Below are 22,895 nucleotides of genomic sequence, written 5' to 3' on the forward strand. Positions count from 1 at the left end.
AAAAATGTAAAAAAAAAAATATACAAAAAAAAAAAATTACCCATGCCAGCCCTTATTCCAAGGTCCGATATGCCTTCTGCCATACCCAGGGTGTGTGCTAGGTGTGTGTGAGGTGTGTGAGGCTGAGAATCACAAATCTAATAACGCACTCAAAAAACCCACCTGAAGTCGCAGCCACGTTTTGGCAAATTAAAATCATTTAAAGAATGTGAAATGTCCAAACAGCAATGTATCTACAAGAACCAATAAAAAAAATCCACTAAGTGACAATTTAATTTTAATGTCTTTTCAAAAAACTCCCAATTTACAAATGACTATGCATTTGTATACAAGTTTTCATAAGTAAATATACACCATTCATTCCCTCATCTTAAGTCCAGCCTTCTGGAGGAGCAGGTTTCTGCGGCTCCGAGATGACTGACTGTCAGAGCCGGTCCTCCGAGGAGCCCTTGGTCTCGACACTGGCTGTTGGGTGTGGGTGCGCATCCCCAGGGCAGGCCCCCCCTACAGCACCACAGATGCACAATGCAGATACCATTTCTGTTGCAGCCCAAGTTCACGTATCCAGGTGCTTGTAGAGTCTACGACTTTTCTCTTTTTTATTTCTGTTGCCATGTTTTTTCCAGGGCTTCCCAGGCCCTCTCTCGGAGCTCATGGTAGCTGCCGTCACCAGGCCACTCCCAGGCTTGTAGCCCATCACAGCCTGGACTCCTTTGGTCAAAGCTCTCACATTTTCCTAGGAAATAAGAGAAATTGTTTGCAGTGTCAGCAGTCTCCTTTAGAGGATACGCACAGTGCTGTCTACGGAGAACTCCGAGACAGCGGACTTCCATCTCTCACCAGTCCTCTTTCTCTCCCCATTCCTTAAATGGTAAGTTTCTCAGAGTTTTGTCTTCAGTTTAGTCTCTCTGTCCTCAACTTTGTTAGTCCCAGAGCTTCAAACACCATCTATGACTAGATTCGTAATATCAGCTCTTCTTGGGAAACCTCTAACTTGTTATCAAAATTCAACCTGCCACAACCCAGTTAGAAATTGACTCTCTGTTCCTTGGCAGTGGAATCAAAATCTGGCCAGCCTCCAAGATGGCACACACTCTGTCTTCCTTATCTGCCACACACAGTAAGGTCTGTGGATTCCAGCCCCTAGAAATTTGTACATCTTTCCCCTCCTCTCCACCTGCACTGCTCCACCCTAGGTGTTCATCAGCTGTCACTGTACCACTGCAAGACTCCTCGGATCCAGCATCCACATTCATATCAGAACATCTCAGAGCTCTCTGGTCATGTATCCTTCCAGTCCTGCCCTCACAGATCTCGATGGTCCCCTGTAGCCTGGGGAATCAAGGTCATATTCCCTCACGTGGCACACAAGGCCACCTACGACACGGGCTCTTTACTGATAAAACCTACACTCCCATATCTTTTTGTCTTTGATCATGTTACTCCTTCTGCCTGGAAATCTGGCCCTCACCACTTCCTCCAACTGGCACATTTTTATTTGTTCCTCAAAGTCCAGCTTAAATATTACTTCCTTTCTGTAGTGTGGCAAGGATGAGGAGAAATTAGGACCTTCGTCCATTGCTGGGGGGGAATGTAAATGATATAGCCACTTTGGAAAGTTTGGCAGGACCTCAACTGTTAAACATAGACCACAGGACCCAGCAACCCCACTCCTAAGTATATACCCAAGAGAAATGAAATACATGTCTATACAAAAACAGCATTATTCATAATAGACAAAAAGTAAAAACAATCCAGATGTTCATCAACTGATAAAAGGATAAACGTGGTATAGCCGCTCAATGTAATGTTATTTGGCAATAAAAAGAAAGAAAGTACTGATACATGGATGAACCTTGAAGCCCTTAGGCTGTTAAAGAAGCCAGTCACCAAGGACCACATATTGTATGACTCCATTTATATGAAACATCCAGAAGAGACAAATCCATATACAGAGAAAGTAGATCAGTAGTCGGCAGGGGCTGGGGGAATGGGGTGTGAATGCTAACTGGTACAGGGTTTCTTTTCTAAAGTTAGATAGTGGTGATGGTCACACAACTCTGAGAATATACCATAAACTGAATTGTGTACTTTTTAAAAGGGTGGATTTTATGGTATGTGAATATTTGGATAAAGCTGTTATACAAAATGTGTTGGATCAGAAGTTAAAGAAAAACTTTAAAACTTACTCGATGGAAAAAAGTTTTGTCCACTACATTTTCAATCTGATTTGCTCTTTTATTTCCGCTCGGCTGCGTTTTAATTTCACCACCATTTGCTTTGTTCTCTAGGAGTCGCTGGTGCTGATGCTGAAAGGTCACGGGATCTCTTCCAGGGGGAGGGTGACAGTACAGGAGCTTCCCCTGCAAAGACAACCCAAGTGATCACAGTGCACCCTCAGTGCCACTTGTGTCAAAGCGCTCCAGGGAGGCCTCTCCGCTGGGCACACACTGACGGAACTTTCTGCCTTTCGATTAAGCTAGCCGGGTTGGGTTTTGGTCAACTGCAACTGAGAGTCCTAACTAACACCCTGAGGCTGACCCTTAGTGTTCTAGAGCCTGGCTCTTCCCACAGTCCCCACACTAGAAAGAAACTGGTACTTCTCTGTTGTACCTTGTTTAACGTCTATTCAGTACACATGTATGATTATACTTAAGATGAGTATTTTCCAAAACAAAAGCCAGGACACAGCTGGACAGTGTGACTGTACTAATGGGGACACTGGGCCTGGGGCAGCTGCTCACTGGGTGCAAGTCTGCCTCATTCCAACGTAAACACTCTCAGCGTTGTGGTGGTTTGTAACTCATCTCCCCCATCTGCCACAGCTTTACAAATGGTAAATGAGTAAGTACTTTATCCATATGAATATTCTATTAACTATTTCCTTCCTGAATTCAAAAAGAGAGGATACGGCTGCTCTTTTACTTTTATGCTCCCAGAGCGCCGCTGATTGACATACTGAGAAGAGGGAATAAAGTGAAATCTTCACAACCAGCTATTACCAGGGCCCTGTAATGCTTATTTGTGGCAAGAAGTATTATTATGCATTTTAATAATACATAAAAATTATTGGCTAATTGTGCACCAGGCTTTGAGCTTAGTGGTATGTGTGTATGTCTCCACACACACATTGCTCTCATCTATTTCCCATAATGATCTCATGAGATAGGTACCATCAGTTGTTTTACTGATGAGGAAAACCCAAAGTTTAGCACGTCCTCATTTATAATAGGACAATAATACCGTACAGACTTAGTATTTTTAATGAGATGACAAATGTAAAGTGTTTAGAACTATTCCTGGCAGGCCTAGCTCTGAGCACAGCTATTACTATTCCTGTTACTGGACAAGCGCTGGGAACGGGCGTGTAAACAGCTGCACCACAAGGAGGACTGAGACACAGCGGCAACAGAGACAAGCAAGGGCTGCAGGAGACGGAAAAGCCGGGGACAGAACTGTGTCACGCTCACTGACCACCGGTGTTCAGAGACCTCTTTCATAGTATGGCAGTCACTTCCATGATTTATATGCTGCTGGCTCCCCTGGATCAAGAATATACCCCCAGTTATAACACAGCATCACCAAGAAAATACCTCCTTTACAACCCAGCAGGCTGCTGGTACCTAAACACACACTCGAAGAGGCGAGAAAGAAGACCCGCTTAGTCAAGAGCCAATGAGAAGCAGGGTTCGCTTACACTGACGTAGTCCTTCAGGATGTAGCGTGCGGATCGGGGCTGGTCAGGCTGTCCATGGGCGGTCATGAACCCTCGCATGTCTGTGAGGAGAAAAGAATTTTGCAAGACCTAAGTTGGAAGACATCACAACAGAGACAACTGAGGTGACAGAAATCTAGCCTTTTCTATGACCACACTATGCATACTTAATTCTTATCTTAAATATCTTAAAATAAAAAATCAGTATTTGGTTAGCATGATAAAACATCCGATAATCCAGGAGAACAGACTATATTGTTACCTCTGAGCTCTTGACAGCCTCCTAGCACCATGCTGTGACAGACACATCTTTCTCTACTCCAGTTACCTCTCCCATCTCTTGAATCTGAACATTTATTCAAGGAGGCGACTTGCAGAATGCTATGTTGTCAATATTATTGGCAAAACCAAAAGCAATAGAGCAAGCTTTCTTATTCAATGATACATCAGGCTAGCACACTGAGGAGAGGTCTGGATTAGGAAATCTGGGTTCTCACTGAGGCTGTGCCACTGACCAGGCACCTCCCTGGGCAAGTCATTTCGTGCTCTGACTTCAGGTTACTTGTTTTAAGAAAAGGGGGATGAGAGGTGGGGTAATCTTTAAGGCCTCTTCTTGTCCTATGATTTTGTGACTATAGCAAGTGTTACTGTAAGTGCTTAATATTTATCCTCTTCAGATAAGCTTATATCAAATAAGCTTTCTCTGGCAGTAAATGCTCAAACAACCTGACCTCCAAGTTGGGGGCACCTTCTTTAAAGGCAAGCCGCACACGCACAGAAATGTTAACATCGCTGTTTCTTTAGATAGACACAAGTACCTCCAGATTACCTTTAAACTTTGTGTTTAAAGTAAATAAATCACAGTCAATTGGACAAATGATAGGCAAAGATAACTGCCCCGTAGAATTGGGATAAAACAGGTGGGAGAGCTGTGGCCTTATTTTAATGTCAAACATTAATGTTTGATGTCAATTTTAATGTCAAACAAAAATGCCCACAGGACTGTTGGGGAACCGAGCTCTGCTCTGCCCCCATCTCTGGCACCTATCCCTTCTGATTCCCCCTTGTAACTCTCCTGTCCCACTCTGGTACGGATATTCATTTTCTTCCGAACAACCCCTTTCTTCCTTTAAGGGAAAAAGACTTCAGAATGAAGGCCAACACAGCCTCAGAGCAGAACCCCCGTGCCTACACTTGGGTACCATCAAAGCAGTCAATGTCCTAAGGGCTTTCTCTTTAGAAACCGGACAGACCCTGTGATCCCTGTGGGAGTTTTCATCACTGCCCACAGCTAGGCTTCCTACAGGAAAGGGCCTGAGACCGGGAGAGCCTGGGAAGATGTGTCTCTCCCAGCACTGATTCCTGGGATGAAGGTTAGGAATGGGCAGACCTGGGGAAGAGGCAGGGGACAGAGAGAATCGCCTGCTCTAACTCTCAAAAGCACTTAACACTGAAGTAAAACATCACTCGGGTAGCAGTTGGCTGCCTTTACTGTTGGACCCTGAAAGCACCATCACGTCAGCTACCTGGAGGCCACTTTGTGGGCAAGACCAACAGGACAACAAAAATATCAGCCCTGGAAGATGACATGACAATTGCTAAGGAAAAGTTTTGAATTTGTATCTCTGCAGAGTATTTCTCTCAGTAAGTATACTGTTATTTTTTGTTCATGTTTTAAAATAAATCACAACTCACATCCATAAGCTGTCAACAGTTCTTCTGACGTGGGAGGTCGATGGGGATCTTCATCCTCTCTCGGCTTTATGATGTCAATGCCGTAGGTAGCTTCTAAAACATGTCTTGGAATATTCTGGCAAACGTAAGCTGGTCAAGGAACCCTTTCCTCTGAACTGACCCCCTCCTCCCCATGGCATCTGACACATGCTTTTTAAAACACGGTCTTTCAGCACTTCTGTGACAAAACCTTTCCACCTCTCCAGAGAAGTAAAATTACTCATTTAATGTAAAAAGGCTCCTCGCCCCCTTTTAAATAAAGCCTTATGCACCAATAATCACTTCCAAATGAATCTTTTTAAAATATCTCTGAAATAGACCTTAAAGAGGACACACCTATCTCTATGCACACACCACAGATTTCTGACATGATCCTAGTTCACAGAGGAAGCACAGTCTTTGTTTCTAATCCTCACAACTATGCAAGGAGTGATCATTTTTTTCTTCCCCTGCCTAATTACTCAGGTTTTCTCAAGCCCCAATATACAAGTAAGAATAAATCAGCACAGCACCGAGGATATTAGTGATATAGGTGGGACGTGGTCTCTCATCTGGTCAATCGGGAGGATTCCACTGCAGATCATCTCGGCTTTGGTAGAGACGAAGGACGGCATCACCAGGCCTGGGCAGTCACAGAAGCAGAGGCCAGGTTCCACATAGAGAGTCTGAAAGACAGGAAGAGGTGCATGCTGGGCATATGGCACAGGAAGGGAAAGAAGAGCAGCACACAAGAGGCAAAGAACTTCAGGAAATACCCAGAGCGGGAACCTGACTGAGAAGGAAATACGAGGCCAGTGCTGCAGAAGTACCTGGAAGTGCTTGGTGTGACCAGGTGTGGCAGACACAGATACTTTCTTGTTGCCCATGATGGTGTTGATTGTTGAACTCTTACCAACATTCGGGTAGCCCACCTAGAAGAGAGTCAAAGGAATGTTTATAATGTAAGTTGGCAAGGATCACAGGATGCCAAAAGCCGACCTCATCTAAAAAGCTTATCTAAAGGTAAGAACATCGGACCCGAAGTCTGAGGACAGCCTTAAAAGCCCTCTCATTCTAGTAGCTCTGGTAAGTCACGTGATAGGTAGGGCTGAACCGGAAGGAGACTGCAGAAGATTATAAATATAAACAAGGGTGTGACCAATATGAGCCTTGAGAAAGGTCACTCTTTGAGCTGGGCTCTGCCCGTGCGTAACAAGAGGCCCTCCATGTTCCCTGTGATGCCAGAGCCTGACTGGTCTCAGAGGTTCCAGTGTGGCTACCAAGGGATGGGGGATCAAGACTCCCATGTAACAATTCTATGACATATTTCATCTTACCAGTCCAACAGTAAGTTGTCCCTCCTTCACCTTCTGTCCAGAGTGTAGCTGCTTAAAGATCTCCAATAATTCCTGCTTTGACACCAGGTGGCTAAAATTGTGTATTTGCCTCTTCTGCAGGGTTTTCCTTCCTTGAGCCTCAGAATCCACAGTCCAACTTTCATTCCAGTTCTGGCCACAGGCCTCCTCATCGGGGTTGCTGCCCTCTTCCGAACACGTCTGCCAATCTTCCTCCTCCTCACGACAGTCCTCATACACACTGTCCTCTTCATCACTGCTGGCAACTTCACTGAGTGAGACAGAAGCCCTGCCTTGGAGATGTTCAGTCTCATCATGTGGAATTTCAGCCTCATCGCAATTGGAGTTTTCAGACTCAGCTGTGATGGCTTCTCCAGTGTCTCCGTTTACTTCGTCCTGATGAAATAACAGAAATCACAAAAGTCCAGGAGTATATTTACAACTGCACTCTTCACTCTGGTGGAAACACTCAGAGCTGGTTATCTGAGACGAACAGAGGACAAGAAAAGCTATGAAGGAGAACGAAAAAGGTGAACAGAAGGAGGAGATCACATAAGCCCAAGGACACAACCAAACTTTCAACAGTGATGCCCTCTGGAGTGGTGGACCTTCATTATAAACATTTTTGTATTATTTGAACTTTGCACAAATAACATGTATTTTCTAACAGATAACTCTTCTATCCATTAAAAGAAAGCAAGGGTTTCAAAAAGCCTGTGCCAAGCTGAATTCCTTGGCAGTACGTTATTTTGCAATAGGCTGTACAAGAAAACACAACAGTTCTCATTAACAGTAGAACATTTAACATTTTCTTCTCTGCACAAAGCAAGAAGGGTATAATTTGTAATTTGAGCTTCATTTTATATTTGCAGTTTTAAAGACAGTGGTTTGCATAGTTAAGGAAACTGCTATTCTTTTACAATTGCCTTTAATAAATCACAGCACCGTGGAGCACAGGTCCCTGTGTGTGAAAAGTGAGAGCAACAAAACTCAGCTCCGTGTGTGGAATCTGTTCACCAACCATTTCCTTCAGGAAGAGAAAGGTAAAAATCATGGTGTGTCAATCCTTCTGAATTCGTACTGATAACAAAGTAGAAATTAGGCAATTTACAGTATCACCAATTCGTATCAACAAGGGTTAACTGGTTTGGATTTATAAGTGATAAAACCTTGGATCATTTCCAAATAATCTAATGTTAGAGTGAGTAGCCACCACAGAAAAGGACAGGAGGAACTCAGCTGAATAGGAATCCTACATTTTAGGAAAGAGATATTTTTTTTAAAATGTCAGGGAAGAGAGAGAGAATTTCATTATCATGCTTGGCAACTCGAAAACAAACATGGAATTGGAAGCAATTTCTATGATAAATGAGCAACAAATGTAAAGAAGTCACTGTGTGCTCTTCTGAATCATTTAAAAATATGGAAGAGGCAGAACCCAGGAATGTGAACTGAAAGGGGATGTGTATTAGGAGAACGAAGGCTGGACACAGTTTAGCTTCAGGACAAAAGCCAAAGGCAACAAAAGGACTTGTAGTAGTTTTGTCAAAAATAGAAAGAACAGAAAAGTCAATCTTTGGGAAACACGGTGCAATTCAACAGATGGCCAAGAGAAAACTAAGGTACTCAACTCAAAAAAGTGTCCTATTTTTTAAAATAAGAAATGTCACACAATTGTAGAGAAGAGCCAAACTTCAGATAGGTGAGAAACAGTGACTGTCAAACGTCTTTTAACAAGTTCATGTTTGATACTCAAGTGACAGATGAGATGACAGGTGTGACATCACAATGGTAGCTGGTATGATTTAGGAAATCATGTGTAACAGAGATTTCAGAAGACTTGGGAGGAATAAATGGGGTTCAACTTTGAAAAAGGAAGAAAGAATATCTTCCGTAAACCACACAGTTAACCCAGAATCTGACAGAGAAACAATTCCACAAGTTAGCTGGTGAGCCTGAAAAAGAAGACAGTCAGCAACATGAGGCAACAAGGGTTCCCTGAGAACACATCATGCAAACAAGTCCCATTTCCCGCTGGAATCTACTGCTTGGTTGACAGTTCAGGGAATACCACAGATGTGGAAACGAATCCTTGTTCCATTTCTGATTGACTGCGCTACCAAGCTGGTGCCTCAGGGCTGAGCGACAGAGTGATAAATATTCAAAAACTTCAGCAAGACACTGACTTCCAGGAGAGACGTGAAACAATGGTGAAAAGGACAAACGATGAAGCCAGACTGGCTGAGGATACAAGCCCTTATACCTGCTGCTGAGAAAACTAAATGGAGAAAACAAAGCAAGTGCTCAGAATAGCGGTGCCTGCAGAGAACAAGTTTTCTGTGGGTTAGCTTTATTAACAACAGTAGTAACAGAATAGTTACTGTTATATCCTTTCAGAATAGTTACTGTTATATATCCTTTCAAATGTATCTGGATTCGTCACACTGAAATGCTTGGTACTGAGCCCTTAGTAAATCCACAAAAGATCACAAAGCTCTATCCTCGATCCTAATCTACTCAACGTTTTCAATGACTGGAAAGAATATATGGACAAGGAAACAGGAAATCTGCAGATGATTCAAAGCTAGAAGAAGAGAAAAGCAGATAATACACCCAAAATGAACCCTACCTTGTTCCCAAATCACTAATATTTAAGAGGAACAGTACTGTCCTAAGCGGAGCTAAAGACAAAATGAAAAACTTTGTCCACATGTAAAGATGGGATGAGATCTGCTTAGTAAGTCTTTTCTTTTAAATACTGGAGGGAGGTAGTTGTTCATGGGTTCAATGAGCCAAAAGCATAAGCTCCTTTGAAAGGGGGTGAATTAACAAAAATGCTGGGAGTATCTTGATGACAAGAAATAAGAGTCCCTCTGTACATGCCCTGGGCAAACCACACCTGGAATAATGCACCCCATCAGCTGCCACCCTTTTTAGGTGTTATCCTGAGACGCGCAGACAGGCCCTCAGGACAATGAGTGCTCGGGAGATCATGTCTATGAGCAACAGGAAAGCAGAAAATGTACCTCCTGCAGAACAGAGAACATGGGGACAAAGGAAGACGCCTTAGAGCAAAGTTAGGGAAGCTGACTTAGCTTCACCAGACTGAAGAACTTTCTTTTTTTTCTTTTTCTAATTTTTTAAAAAAAATATTTTTGCAAGGGGAGGTCATTAGGTTCATTTATTTATTCTAATGGAGGTACTGGCAATGGAACCCAGGACCTCACGCGTGCTAAGCATGCACTCTACCACTGAGCTACATCCTCCCCCGAAGGACTCTCTGATCTCGGAGACAGAAGGAATGAGACACCTGGTCTCTGCCATTTAAAGCAGTCACAGAGAGATTATGGGACTGTTTGCCAGGGAGGCAGAGAAAAGAATTCCATTACAGAATTAGAGCTCACTAACCTGTGAGCTCACCAAAGGGAGGCTGTTGTATTCACAGCACCTAGCTCAGCACAGTAACTAGTCAGCAAATGGTTGATAAACAGAAAAGGAAAAAAAAGTGGACAGGACAAGACAGTACTGTATGTCTCTTCCCATTCTAAGATTCTATTCCGAATTTCTTTTCACAGTTGGTTATCAATGATTTCTACTAGAAAATAACCCCCAAAATGTTTCTGTAAAATCTGGGTTAAAAGACACAGAAAATAACATGGTATATATATCTTAATTAAGGATTACTTCATTTCTTTGTTTTCAAAACAAAGTCAAAAGAGATTCTAATCAAGTCCAGAGAAGTTACTGCATTCAGTTGTATCTGACTTTCTGTTCTGATTTCTCTTAAAAGCAATTATAAGGTCATTATGAAATCTGCTATAAAACTTTTCATCTAAAATTTAAAAGAAATTAGAAATTAGAGCTAATACTGGTGTGTAACAGAGCCCTGGGGGTGGCTAACTATTTGACAACCACAGGGAGTTCTATAGGTCCTTCTCCCATCACAGCACTTGGGAAAAAACAAACAAAACACCACAAGTCAACAATAAGTAAAAACAAACAAACAAAAGCACACTTATCAGAAACTGAAATCCTCCTTCTTAAAACCCAGCCTGAAAAAGTCTCCCAGGTTACCTTGGTGTCACCTATCAGGTGAATGGCTTCAGCCAAAGCCGACCAGAAAATGACCTTGACGTTCTCCTTTTCAAAGAACGTGGCCCAGGCACCCCGCTGCTCGGCAGTCAGCAAGTCTGCCTTATTTATCAGAATCACATTCTCCTTGTCCTCGTCCATTGTTTTCACGTAACATTCCTGGGCAAGACAAAGATATTTGGAAAGGCCTCTCCAAACAGGTAAAAATTAGGCTAAATATACTGAAGACCCCCAGCTACAACTAAAAGTTTTACTGCCCCCAGCTCTAAATCATTCCTAAAGATTTGTAATCATGGTACATTCTACGGATCCCGTCAGCAAGCTTTGAAAAGAAGTTAGGTCACATATGCTTAGAAGTATTCTTCACATGAAAAACTGGGAAGGGTAAAAGCAAACGCTCTCCTGCCCTGTTGAAATTTAACAGGTTCTTAAAACTTCTTTAAATTATGTAGCTCCTCTCTTCCATGATGTCGAATTGTTTCTTTTAAACAAAGTTAAGGAATTGCATGACTAACAGAGTTATCGGCCAGCAGGGACTATTTTTCAGCCAAGTGATGATAGCCGATAATAATCTAATCTTTAATGTAAAAGAGATTTTTGAAGTCTAAAAGAAAAATGAGACTCAGTAATTAAATTAATTCTCAAGTATAGCTCTCCGTTAGGAAACCCACCAGAAGTATGAAAACTCAATTAATAAGAGTTTCCCCATTAAGGTTTTTGTTATTCACCAGTGGATTTAAAAATAATCAGTATTATTTCTACCATGGTCCTCAAACAGAAATAGGAATGCTTCATGTGTGTAGTGTCTTATTAATTGAAAGCCTGTATTACATTATTTCATGGGATCCTCACACCTCATAATCACTACCCCTGGGGTGCTTCATAAACTTAATTCATTTGTAAAATACTGCAGAAAATAATAACTAAGGGGTGAGAAGAAAAAATTTTGTGGAATGGATAAGAAATGAAGGGACCAGGAATATGCTAAAGTAAGCAAAATGCTATTTCGACCAGTGTCTCTTAAAATACGAGAAACACTGGTAAATGTCTATTAATGGAGTGGCTTCTAAACTAAAAGCCAGGAAAGTTCATGTGTCTGTGCCTTCCTGCAGGTGGAAACCATTGTTTGAGAAGAGAAAAGCTCCTGCCCTTGGGAGAGGCAGGAGGCCTGATTAAGCAAAGCCAGAGGAGGTCCAGCGTGCCTGCTAGAGTCACTGCCATGAGGGACTCTGTCCTCCCGCTGCTGCCCCCAGGACGTTAGGTTTGAGTCTTGTCACATCTTACTTACCAAATCCTCACATCTAAACAGGAGCGGATTTCGAGCATCTACTATCTGGACCACGATATCACTGAAAAGTAAATGAGATACTCCAATTACTGGGAAGTGGAAGCAAACAGTGGCCATGTGATAACAGTAGTAAACACCTCCCATATTTTAAGCACTGACATACTTAACTTTTTAAGGTACAATCATCCCCAGCTTACATATGAAGAAACTGAAGTTAGAACAGGTAACTGGCTTGTTCAAGGTCATCAGCTACTAGGTGACGCAGTGGGAATGGGAACTCAAGCACCCTGGACCCAAGGCCACGCTCATAATCATAACATTTCCCTACTCTTAACGTGGCCTAGAGAGACTCTGATGATGTTTTGCTGCTAAAACCCTTAACTGGATCTTCTAGTAAACTCTCTTGGAGAGCTGACAGAGTATTCCAAATACTTTAATCCAAGGTGAGGTCTATGTGTATTCAGTACCTAGTCTATACCTATGTTAAGTAAGGCCTCAAAAAACCCCTAATGGATCACCTGCTGACAGCTGTGACTCACTTAAACCTGGGGCTGACAAGAGAAAGCATACATCTAGCAAATTATCATCCACTAGTTCCAAGAATGTGTTTGAATGGCAAAAATACAAAACAGCAAAATATCAACTTAAGTTGCCACAATGAAGCAGGAAGGATGAGTCCAAGTGCTTCCATCATAAGTAAGATGTAGCAATAGGAAAACTTTCTGTGGCTGGCAGAGCAAGCCCCACGAATCCCTCACAAATGTAGTGAGTACACAGCAGCACTGTGAGAATAAATACTCCACTTCTCCCTCTCTTCCTTCAGCCCCTGCAGTTGGGAAAGATGCTTTAAGGGCCAGCTGTGACTGCCACTGGAGGGAAGTAAGCTGCAGGCGTACCGCTACCTTACAGCAGTGTACCCCGAACTGGTATCTGTTAGCTCTTCCCAAGGTAAGTCCTGTGCAACTATGCTGAACGCCAAGGAAATGTATTAAAGCAAGGTTACCATTTAGCGCAGGGCATTTGACAATGTGCATTTTCCTTTAGAATAATTTAATCTCCAGCATTATCTTGTGATTCAAAGGAACTCACAGACTTGCTAATTTACGACAAATTGCTTTTAGGTTCTCTAGTTAAGTGGGTCCTGGTATTTCCTCCTTTAATATCTACCACTTTCAAACTGTGAGGATTTAACAGTAAATAAAATGACTGCAGAAAAAGGGACAAAGCCTAACTAACTAAAACTACAAGGTCCACAGACATTATGGCTCCCTACCAAACACACAGAAAGAAGAATTGGTTAGAAACACCAGAAGGAAAAGAAGACACGTTTAAGACAGCTTGCTTCGTGTGCTGAATTAGGATGCAGAGCAAAGAGCTAACTATGTACAGGGAAGGGCCGAGGCTGTACAATGGAAGCGCCATATTTTACTGGAACACAGCGTTCCTCCCTCAGTGCCTTGGCAGCTCCCTGCATTTCAATGACATGTTACACATCAAATCTTTTCTGATAACTACTCTTGAAATTAAAGAGGCAGATGGCGTAGCTAGCCTGTTACCAAACAGGGGACATCTGCTGTACAGAACATATCAATAAATATTTCCTGTTAAAAGACATGGCAGTAGTCACTTCACAGATATTTCTATGTAACTCAGATCCACTTCCATGTGATATAAACTGTATTCTTTGAGTCAGAAACATGTTCTCCCTCATAAAAATAAAGAGAAATTTCACATAATAGAAATAACAGAGCAAGTAATGCTGTAATCCAGTTGAAGCTGGAAGTTTCATCAAGTACAGGCTCACTCTGGACAAACAAATTAGAGGCATAAAAAGCAAGGGAAGGACCATCCTATAAAACATTGGAAGAACACATACAGTTACTCTTGTTTCCTCTCAAAACGTATAAAAAATGAAAGCAAAGGCTGGAACTCGTCAGGAGAAGGAAAAAGAAGGAACAACTAAGAAATGTCAGCCCAATGAGAAACAAGCCTGTTCATGCCCCAGAGCTCCGAGAGCGAGCTCAGGATTAGAAGCATCAGATCTAGCTTTGGAGGCAAGAGTGAGGTATGGGACTGAGATCCTTCTGAACAGGGAGCCAGTAGGTTCCCTCCCCTGTTCCATGCCGCCAGGCGACGACACCCCAGTCAAAGGTGACACTGGAGAAAGCTGATTCATCAATGTTATCTCCCATTCTCAGCCAATTTAGACAAATCACTCCTTACTTTCCCCCAATCCTATTAACTGCTCCTTCTTCAGCTGAATCTGACTGGGCCCATCACCTTCCTATCTGTAACACAGCAGGAACCACACTCCACTTTGTATTTTACTAAGCGCTGAGTCACCTGAGTGTAAGAATTGCGTTTCATCTGTGTGCCCCTGGTGCTTGGTGCTTTGCTTGGCCTCCCGGCATCACATATTTGTTCTCTGTAGGCAGACACCTGCCCTTTGTCACACCATATTTTCCCCATTACCAGCAGGAATTCATATACAATTGCTGAAATAATTATAGGTGCTTCAGAACTCATCTTACAGAAAATAGTCACCATTCTCATAAGCTTATCAGTGCATTTATCTCATAACAAAAACCCCTGTATTTTAAAATAAATATGTTATCATTTTTCCAGTTTTTACAATAATTCTCAGCAGCCTTTTACATAACTTGATCCTGTGCCCCCAACCCCTCCCTGGACCCATGAACACATACAACATCCAAAGCTAATGTAACACCACAACACTGTCCTTACCCAAAAAGAAACCAGTAACCCACCTCCTCTCAATCACCCTCCAGAGCTGGCGCCAAAAGTCCAAATTCCTCTCAAATGGAGTCAGTATCAGCTTTTGTTCCTCTTCCAACCTGGTTTTATAAAGAGAAATTTATACCTCTACCAGATTATAACAGTAGGTTTCAAATAGTGTAAACACCCAAATTCACTGCATTAAACAATAAGTACACAAATATTAACTGTCAAATAATTTTTTATATGCTTTCTGCTGAGTCAATATGCAAATCAAATTCAAATTTTATACTTGAGCTTTTTAAATCCCAGAAGTTTATTCATTATACAAAGTAACATTTTTCCCAAACATCTCTTCCTGGAAGAATGCTCCAGAAGCAGTGATCAACTCCATGGTGACGAATGGCTACGAAATGGAGAAAAGGCCAGGAATAGAGCAATCAATTCACCATCTTTGTGCAAGGATGCATATGCACCCAGCAATGCTGTGTGCACACACACCAGTTTGCATTTATAACGTGAAATCTACCACTTCCCTTTTAAAAGAAGCCTTCAAAACGCAAGGAAGGTATAGCTCAGTGGTAGAGTACCATGCTTAGAACACACAAGGTCCTGGATTCAATCCTCAGTGCCTCCATTAAAAATAAATGTATATATAAATAAATAAACCTAATTATCCACCCCCCCCAAATCCCTAAAACAGACAAACAAAAAACCCAACAAACCAACCACCTTTCTCTCTTTGTGACTGCACAAAGTCAAACATACTAATAACGTGTATTTTGAGGGGAGAGTATAGCTCAGTGACAAACGAGGTCCTGAGTTTAATCCCCAGTACCTCTATTAAAAAACAAAAACAAAAACAAAAAGAATTGCCTCCTTCCTCCCAAAAAATTTTTTAAAATTCATTAAAAAATGTAAATAGCATTGTGAGCACACCAGAGTGCTTAACTGAGAATTTCAAGGCAATCTTCATGGGGACTAACACTTACCGGGCAAGCTGACGTCTCCATTCTAGAAAGCTATCCTTCTCTGCCTGTTTGAGTTCTTCTGGGCTAGTATTTTGGTCCCACTTTGGTCTGAATCATAAAGGAAAAAAATTCCACATGAGTTACCAAAATACATCAGGAGATTTGGATTTAATAATGACAGCTGGGAAAATAAAGTAGAAAAAAGTGAACACCAAACAAAAAATCTTATACTTAATCACCTTGTTATGCCTTGTAATGCCCCAAATTCTTGTTCAACTCACCTCCTTGGTATACACAAGAACTGTTTGTTTTCTTCATGGAGTTTCTTAATTCTCTCATTTTCTTCAAAAGACAGTAGTCCAGTTCTAGCCTCAGGAGGCACAAACTTAATATTAAGCTTCTCTATTTTATAGAAAAAAAGAAGTACTGTTACTTAAGAGGCAATACAGACAGTGAATGCTGGTTATTACTTAGGAAACTAACTGAGCACCTAAATCAGAATTTAAACTTTCCTGATTTAGATACATTCTCCTAGCCTTAAATAAATTATAATTTTCAAAAGAAGTGTTCTATCTAAAAAAAAAAAAAAAAGAGAATACAAGAAAAGATCTTTACTAAAACTTTCCAAAGGTCAACCACTTTTTCAAGTAATGATTTTATAAAACTCCATACGCTGAACGCATTTCGTGGAGGCAGAAACAATAGGAGTGGGAAGGGAATGTAAACATTCATTACAACCGATCTCCTCATTTTACATACGGAGAGTAACTGCAAGCCAATGGGAGTGAGTGGGGAAGCAAAGATTCAGCAAGGAGACTCACTCCAGTCAGAACTGGTGAACCATTCCAAGGCTACAATTTATATAAGCTGTTTATGACGAACACCCATGATTAATGCTGTGTAAGAATTCAAAGGAATACAAAAAAGCACCTAGGCTATGTACGAACTTCAGAGACCTCTTCTCCAGGGCTCTAGCCTCCCAAGTTGCTCCAGGCCTCTCTATCTCACCCCTCACAGCCACCTTCAGTCTCCTGGCAGGTGATGCCCCTGAGAAGCCAGCTAAGCTTCTTTCCAAAATGCCAAGGGAAGGTCTTATTCAAGGATAACAGGACATCTTCAGCAATGTTCTTCTTGGCCTTTAAGCAAAGATAGCAGTCTGTACCCTCATCAGACCACCAAGACTGCACAGTCCGGTCACCTAGAGTACAGTCAATCCAGTCGGCATTCTCATTCATGTCATCCTTTAGTCCATACCTGGTAAGTCTTTCACGTTAATTTCTCCTCCCAATGGTGATATCCCAGCCAGTGTTCCCACTTTGCTTTGTCCAGCCACTGTAAATGCCTAAGCCCCTGGATTCTTTCCTCTTCTCCCACTACACCACCCAGCTTGGAGCTTCACCTCTTTCCCTGTATGGCTAAAACAACGTGGTACATCCATGCCATCCCTCTCTGATCAAACATCAAATTCCTTAACCCACTGCATCCACTCTCAAATCTCCAACCTTAGGCAGAGCCAACTGTCTAGCCATCCTCGTTCTCATTTCAGTAGCGCTGGGTAGGAGTGCTGCTGGAGGTAATCACACAGTAACGCAGCCACCTGTCTCCTAACTGTTTTACCACCGACCAACGGTCCTCACACCAAACGTGGGAAAACCCACGCCAATAGCTCTCCAACTCTCCAGATACCAACTGGGTGTCCTACAATTCAGTTCTCTCCTGACACTATCAAGACACTGCCCTACTTCAGATGCCAAATCTCTGAGTGGGTTTTTATTAAATCATTGGCCACTGGTGATTACTTCAATCTCCAGGACATGTCCCATTCCCAAGGGTTATTAGAGGGGTTTCTGAAAATCCGAACCCTGTAATCATGTAGAAATTACCCCGGGGCCCACAAGTCACCTCATCAGCATAAACTCTGGTAAAGTTGAAGATGGCTTATTATGAATAACAAAAGACACTCATCTCACCCCCATCACTCAAGAAATTACAAGGGCTTTAGAAGCTCTTGTATCAAGGAACCAGAGATGAAGACCAAATATAAATGTATTTTTTATTGTATCACAATATCACACTTTCCTCTTGTTTGTTGCACATAAGGTGTGAGGACTGCCTGTCCTATCTTTGAAAAGTAAAGTGTTTCCAGTGAACACTTAGTGTTTCTCATTATTTTGCATTCCTTTGTAAGGTCAGAGACCCATATGAGAACCTATTTAAAAACCATGGACCATCATACCATCCAAAAATGCACTGTGTATACACATTCACACACACGCGTACAATTCTGCCTGCAATCTCAGGGGTTCACAGACAGCTGAAACTTGTAGCCTCCAGGTTAAGAAATCTCTGTCCCTGTGTGTCCAGGAGACAAGCGCTATCTGAAGGCCATAGAGAATTGAGACAAAATTCTATCAACTCTACAGTATTAAAGGAAAGGGAAAAAAGGTATGAAATTAATTTCAATGAGGAATTTTAATGGATTTTTGAAAGCCTTATGGAGATTTCATTACGTAGGCATGACAGAGCAAGTCATTGGCCATTAGTAATTAATTTCATTTCCAGCCCCTCTGCCCTCCCCAGAGGTGGAGCTGAAAGTTCCAACCTTCTAATTATGCCTACACTGGTCTGAAGCCCAACTTCAGAAGCTAGTCAGGGGTCCCCACCCGCCAACCATCTCACAAGCATACAAAAAGACACTCCTCAGGCTTCTTCACTTACTCCTCCTCCTCCATGAAGTCTGGTTACTTCGAGCTCCCTAACAACCTTCATGTTGTTCCTTTCTCCATTCTTCTTCTACTACTATTTCAGTTCTGGCCTGATTCTCTTGCTGGACTAAAGCAATAGTCTCCTAACCGGTCCTTCTTCCTCAAAATCCATCAGAGATCTTTCAAAAAATGTTAGACTTGCTTACACCCCTCTAAAGACTCCTTTAAAGCCTGCATTCTCTCCAGGATCTGGCCCTTGCCCACCTTCCCAGTGTCTGTCATCACAGCTTGTCCCCACGCTGTGATGCCCTCGTTTTCCTTCAGATAGAAACAAATACTAACTCCATCTTTTGTGACCCCATTCTCTGCTAGACTTCTTTTATAGCACCTAAAACACAATTTTGCAGAAACAAACTTGTCTTATGCAACCCCACACTTTCAGTAGTCAGTACAATACATGAGAGTAGCTAGAACTCAACAGAAGCATTTTGAACAAATGAATGAATTTGCTAAACAACATAATAACAATAATAGAAGAGCAACAGAAATCATAGTTTATAATGCTATTTCTGTGCCAAGCAGTTTTCTAAGTGCTTAGAGGACACATACAAAAATGACAATGGAATGACTAAAACTAATTGTATGTATGGGAAAATTCACTGTCACGTGTTAACAAGTGCTTTAAAGCACAATTCGAATTGCCTAAGTAACAGCAGCGGGCCCAGGATTTTGCTTTTAACAACGGTTCTCAGAAAACGTTTTCTGAAAAATGCTGGTATTATTCACCATAATGTTGACTAGTCTCTTTCCTTATGAGAGACTGAGTTTCTTGATATGAACTTGATATGATGATGTATAATCTGCTGTTTTTTTAGAGCTGAATTTTAAAACTGTGGCACATTCTGTACCTCACAGATGAGGTTGACTGGATCTTCCCGCACTGATTCTGGGAGACCCGCCTCTGGGTTAAAGATAGGTCACTTAAGAGTTTAGCAGGATCCGCAAAACACTCCCAAGTAGACCTATTTGTATCTAGTCAGCAAAGACAGAAGTGCATCCTATGCGTTCTGCAATTAACAACTCACCTGCTACAAACTCTGTTCCTGCAAGTTCCGCAGTTGCAAGGAAGTCATCAAGGGAGCTCTGTTCAGTCACTGACTGAAGGTTAAGACGACCCCAGTCATAGCCATCATTGAGTTCACTCGTGTGCAGCTATGAATAAAACACAGGGTGATAACACAGCTGCTGTCTTCTGCTCCTGACATTCAAACAAACTCTAAACTCCCAAGGAACTATTCTGTGGTCTTGAGGGTGGTGTGAGCCTCTTTAGAGACAATACTAATAATAGTTGACATTTAAATGAGCACTTTCTTACCTCATGATAGGCACTCTTCAATTGCTATCTCATTTAATTTTCAAAATCTTTTGAGATAAATTTTATTACATCTCTATTTTAAAGATGACAAAACAAGCTTAAACTAAATATAATTACTTGTCTATAGTTGCAAGCTAGTAAGTGGTAGAGGGGAGAATTTGAACCTATATATTCTGGTCCTAGCAGCCACTGTTAGTGAAATTTTTTTTGATGGAGACCCACAGTAAGAAATACATTTCACACAGTAACCCAAGTGCTGATATACTTAGTGACACAACTGTATACCATTCAGTATAGTAAAAATAGAAACCAAAGAATCCTGAAATAAAGTTACCTTATTACCTGCAATACACTCTGGTATTTTCTTGAATTCTACTCTGTTGGTTTAAAACCTGACTATTTGCGACCTACTTAACTGAATTCTAGACACAACCCACTGTCTTGATAAGATAAACACCATCCTAAACTATACGCTCTGAACAGATACAAATAAGTTTGAAAAAAAAAAGGTTAAAAGGCTAGATGGTTTGCCCAAGGTCACAGAATCAGCAAAAATCAGAACAAAGATTAGAAGCATTGTTATTTAGAATTCATAATCAAAATTTTCCCACTACTTCCAAAAGGGTACGTTAATAAAAAGTTGCTTCAAAATCAATTAAAATTACTGGCAACCCAATGTCCAGAGTAACTTTGACCTGATGAATACGGATGAGCTCTGTATCCTACTTACTCTGCAGATTACATAGATGGAAGTTAGGTGATGTGATGTGCACACGGATAACTGGAGACACCTTTGACTTTGCACAGATTCTTACTGAGAACTTAGTGAGTTCTCAAATATGTGGGGGAATGAATGTCAAAATGACAAACACAAGTCAAACTACTTCATCCGTTTTTTAAGGATCCTAAAACCACGATAGTTCGTAGATTCAGGGAATATTAGGGCCACCACACTTTGGAGATAAGTTGTTCATCTCTGAGTGAAACCACAAGGGAATAAAGAGGATGAAGCAGGAATATGAGTTATTCTGTACTTCTGGTACCAACCAACGGCTCTGGGAAGGTCAGTTCTTTGAACAGGGGGAGGGTATGCTCAGTGGTTAGACTAGGTGCTTTGTATGCATGAGGTCTTGTGTTCAATCCCCAGTGGCGCCATTAAAATAACTAGGTAAGTAAATAAACCTAATTTCCTCCCTACCTAAAAACAAAACAAAACAAACAAAAACCCACAAAACAAACAAAAAACCCCACAAACAAAACAAAAAAATTTTTTGAACAAATTAATACAAAAAGAAGTAAGTGGTTTTGTGTCTTTCCTGTGCAGAAACTTCCAAATACTTCTAGGGCAAACACCAAACTTTTACCTTGGCATTCAAGATCTCACTCCAACCTCTTCACCACGCTAGCCTCTACCCCTGGGCCCTGCGCCTTACTAGGAGGGCTTGCTTATGTGCCCGGTCGACTCCAAGGGATTTGAGCATCTGCGCATTTTGGTATTCGCGGGGGTCCTGGAACCGATCCCTCGCGGTTACCGGGGGACGACTGTACTCATCCTTCGAAACTTTATTTTGGCATCATTTCGTCTAGAAAGTTTCTCTGTGACCTCTGACCCCAAACTTCGCAGCATTCAGACTCTCATAACAAGACAGAAAGGTTAGGAAAGATGACAAAGTTTGTCTTACCCAGGAGTCGGTGTGACGGTGGCTACGGCTCCGCTGAACTTGCTGGCGGATGAGAGCCCGGCCGAGGGACCTAGCCTCCGGCGCTCTCCTGCGACCCATTCCTGCAAACCCTGCCCACAAAATGTCTCTGCCAGACCCACGCCTGTTTTCGGTGTTTTTAAGAGCACGATCTTCGGAAGTGACGTATGAGCGAGCCCAAGTAGTAAAGGCCCGAAGTTGAAGGGAAACAGAAAGATTTGCCTCAAATTTCCACTTATATATCTCACATTTGCCACTACTATAGAAAAGAAATGTAAAATGGTCTGCAAAGGTAGTTCCTACGTGTATATTCCCAAGAATATCTCAAATTTAGATAATGTGATCAAATCAAAAGAATGGTACCTTCCAAATTTGTGCGTCGGTCTTTAGCGTCCGGGGTGGTACTAGGAGACCTGAAAAACGTGGCCGTCCTTGTTCGCGCCCCTAGCCCCGCCTCCTGGCTGCCTTCGTCAGAAGTGGGGCGGAGACCGGGGTGAAGGGTGTTCCCGCTGCGCTAGAGGGCGTTGCTTCCTGGCGTTAAGTTTTCCGCCCGCGTTCTGAGGTGTGGCCTGCCGGCTGTCAAGCGCAGCAACTGAACGGCTTTTTGTTTACTTAGTCTTCCCTAGCTGCGAATTGGAGAGAAGAGTCCCTGCCAGGATGGGAGTTCGGAGTGGAAGGAGTTTGGCAAGGTTGCAAGGAAAGCCAAAGGGATCTGACTTAAATGCTTTTTAAAAAATAATAATTAAAAAATATTAAAAGTTCCACCTAGAATTGTATTTAAATTTCCTGTGAATTAAAATAAAGAGAAAACAGTGATTGGGCTCCACTTTCTGCAGCCTGGCTTTTGTTCCTCACTTTATTGTTAGGTTTCCCTATAGTGGGAATAAAAAAGTCGGCCAGAAGTGTGTGGGTGTTGGGCGTCTTACCTCCATTCTCATTATTCAGGGGAACCACCTCAAGGTTGCGATGCTCAGAAAGGAAGTAGCTTGCCCAAGTCAGAGATAGAACATATTTGGAGTCAGTCATCAAACCCAAGTGTCCACACCATTTTATTCGTCCCTGCGGAAATGGGAGAATGAGGGTTGTTGGCAAGTATTTTATAACCCAGTTATTCTCCAGCTTGGATAGGCATGTCAAGCCTCTGGAAATCTGGCTAACATGCAGATTCTAATTGACAAGGTAGGGTGGGGCTGGCGCTCCGTATTTATAACACATTTCCGGGTGATGCTGATGATGCTGGTCTGG

General features: G+C 42.1%; 1 protein-coding gene across 1 annotated transcript; it reads right to left on the reverse strand.

The window, feature by feature from the left end:
• Positions 1-260: 260 nt before the first annotated feature.
• LSG1 (large 60S subunit nuclear export GTPase 1) lies at positions 261-21,795 on the reverse strand. The gene is made up of 14 exons (XM_006200945.4): positions 21,633-21,795; positions 19,661-19,787; positions 16,152-16,272; positions 15,892-15,978; positions 14,932-15,018; positions 12,164-12,224; positions 10,858-11,034; positions 6,766-7,179; positions 6,259-6,360; positions 5,971-6,114; positions 5,411-5,534; positions 3,698-3,777; positions 2,190-2,363; positions 261-736 (listed from the first exon to the last, which is right to left on the reverse strand). Exons 1-14 carry the CDS (start codon positions 21,729-21,731, stop codon positions 557-559), a joined length of 1,977 nt encoding a protein of 658 aa, XP_006201007.2. The 5' UTR covers positions 21,732-21,795; the 3' UTR covers positions 261-556.
• Between the last annotated feature and the right edge of the window lie 1,100 nt (positions 21,796-22,895).

Source organism: Vicugna pacos, chromosome 1 (genome assembly GCF_048564905.1).
Source record: "Vicugna pacos chromosome 1, VicPac4, whole genome shotgun sequence".
NCBI lineage: Eukaryota > Metazoa > Chordata > Mammalia > Artiodactyla > Camelidae > Vicugna > Vicugna pacos.

Coding starts and splice junctions, on each gene's coding strand:
- LSG1 (XM_006200945.4), bottom strand. CDS start 21,731: ATGGGTCGCAGGAGAGCGCCGGAGGCTAGGTCCCTCGGCCGGGCTCTC. Junction 15,019..15,891: donor TGGAGACGTCAGCTTGCCCG/GTAAGTGTTAGT, acceptor TTATAAAACCAG/GTTGGAAGAGGAACAAAAGC. Junction 737..2,189: donor ACAAAACTTTTTTCCATCGA/GTAAGTTTTAAA, acceptor CTTATTTCCTAG/GAAAATGTGAGAGCTTTGAC.